The sequence below is a fragment of the Perkinsus marinus genome (assembly GCF_000006405.1).
Source record: "Perkinsus marinus ATCC 50983 genomic scaffold scf_1104296967136, whole genome shotgun sequence".
In the NCBI taxonomy this organism is placed as follows: domain Eukaryota; phylum Perkinsozoa; order Perkinsida; family Perkinsidae; genus Perkinsus; species Perkinsus marinus.
Window position 1 is genome coordinate 1 of NW_003203649.1, and position 1,023 is coordinate 1,023.

The 1,023-nt window shown below is 51.8% G+C and overlaps 1 protein-coding gene across 1 annotated transcript; it reads right to left on the reverse strand.

The window, feature by feature from the left end:
* On the reverse strand, positions 1-809 carry Pmar_PMAR014367 (gag/pol/env polyprotein, putative; the record flags this gene model as incomplete). The annotated part of the gene is made up of 1 exon (XM_002768765.1): positions 1-809. A coding segment is annotated over one exon (809 nt), but the record flags the coding sequence as incomplete, so codon positions are not given.
* Between the last annotated feature and the right edge of the window lie 214 nt (positions 810-1,023).

The following is a 1,023-nucleotide window of genomic DNA, read 5'->3' on the forward strand; positions in this document are numbered from 1 at the left end:
ACAGTGCCGTCGGAAAGCTTGTAAGTAGAATCGCCAAGTACTTGTTGAACCAGTAGAGGGCCTCTCCATGAAGGAGTAAGGGGGTCGACGTTACGGACCCACTTCATCACGGAGTCACCAACCTTGAATAGACGTCGTCGTGCGACTTGTCGAGTGTAGGTTGATGGATTGATACGCGAGAGAGCATCAGCACGCATCTTCTCCATTACGTTGAGAGTGCTGTCGACCATTCTCTGTCGTTCCCGATCACGACGTCGAGCCTCGAAACGGACAGAGTCTTCGTCGATAGTGTTGCTGACGTCTTCAAACCGTCTTGAGAAGGGCGTTAGAGCATCGAAACCGTAGAATAGCTCTTGAGGACTGTAGCCATATGTAGATCGGGTGTTGATCCTCCGCTGAGCTTTAGTGACATACGCCGGCCACGATTCAGGATGTTCAGCACAGAGGGCCTTCAATGACTTCTTGAGACCAGAGTGTTGACGTTCTAATAGGGCATTGCGATGGGGGCTAGCGACAGGGATACATCTCAAGGTAGCACCTATGCTGGCAACCCAGGCGCGGAAGTAAACACCAGTGAAATAGCGGGCGTTGTCGACTGTGAAAACTCGTGGGACTCCGACCTGATCGATCAGCCTTGCTTCGAGGATACCAGTGATGGTCTTGCTGGTGATGTCGGGAGTTGGAAAGAACCAACAATAACCGCTGCAACAGTCCATGCATGATATGATGAACTTGAAGGGGTGGGAGAAGGATTCCGACACAGACAGAGGACCGACAATATCAAGGAAGCAACAGTCGAGGATCTTCATAGGCCTTGAAGTACTTCTCAATGGGGGACCGATGGGGTTAACGTTGCCCCGACGGCCGGCTGAGAACTGGCATGCGCATCTTGACACCACGTGTTGAACAAGCCGAGAGACACCAGGGATGTAGAAAGCCTTTACTACACTGTCGTGGGTTTGCTTTGAGCGGACATGACCGAGGAAGATGTGGATATCTTCGATAACCGAGTGAGCAAACCCG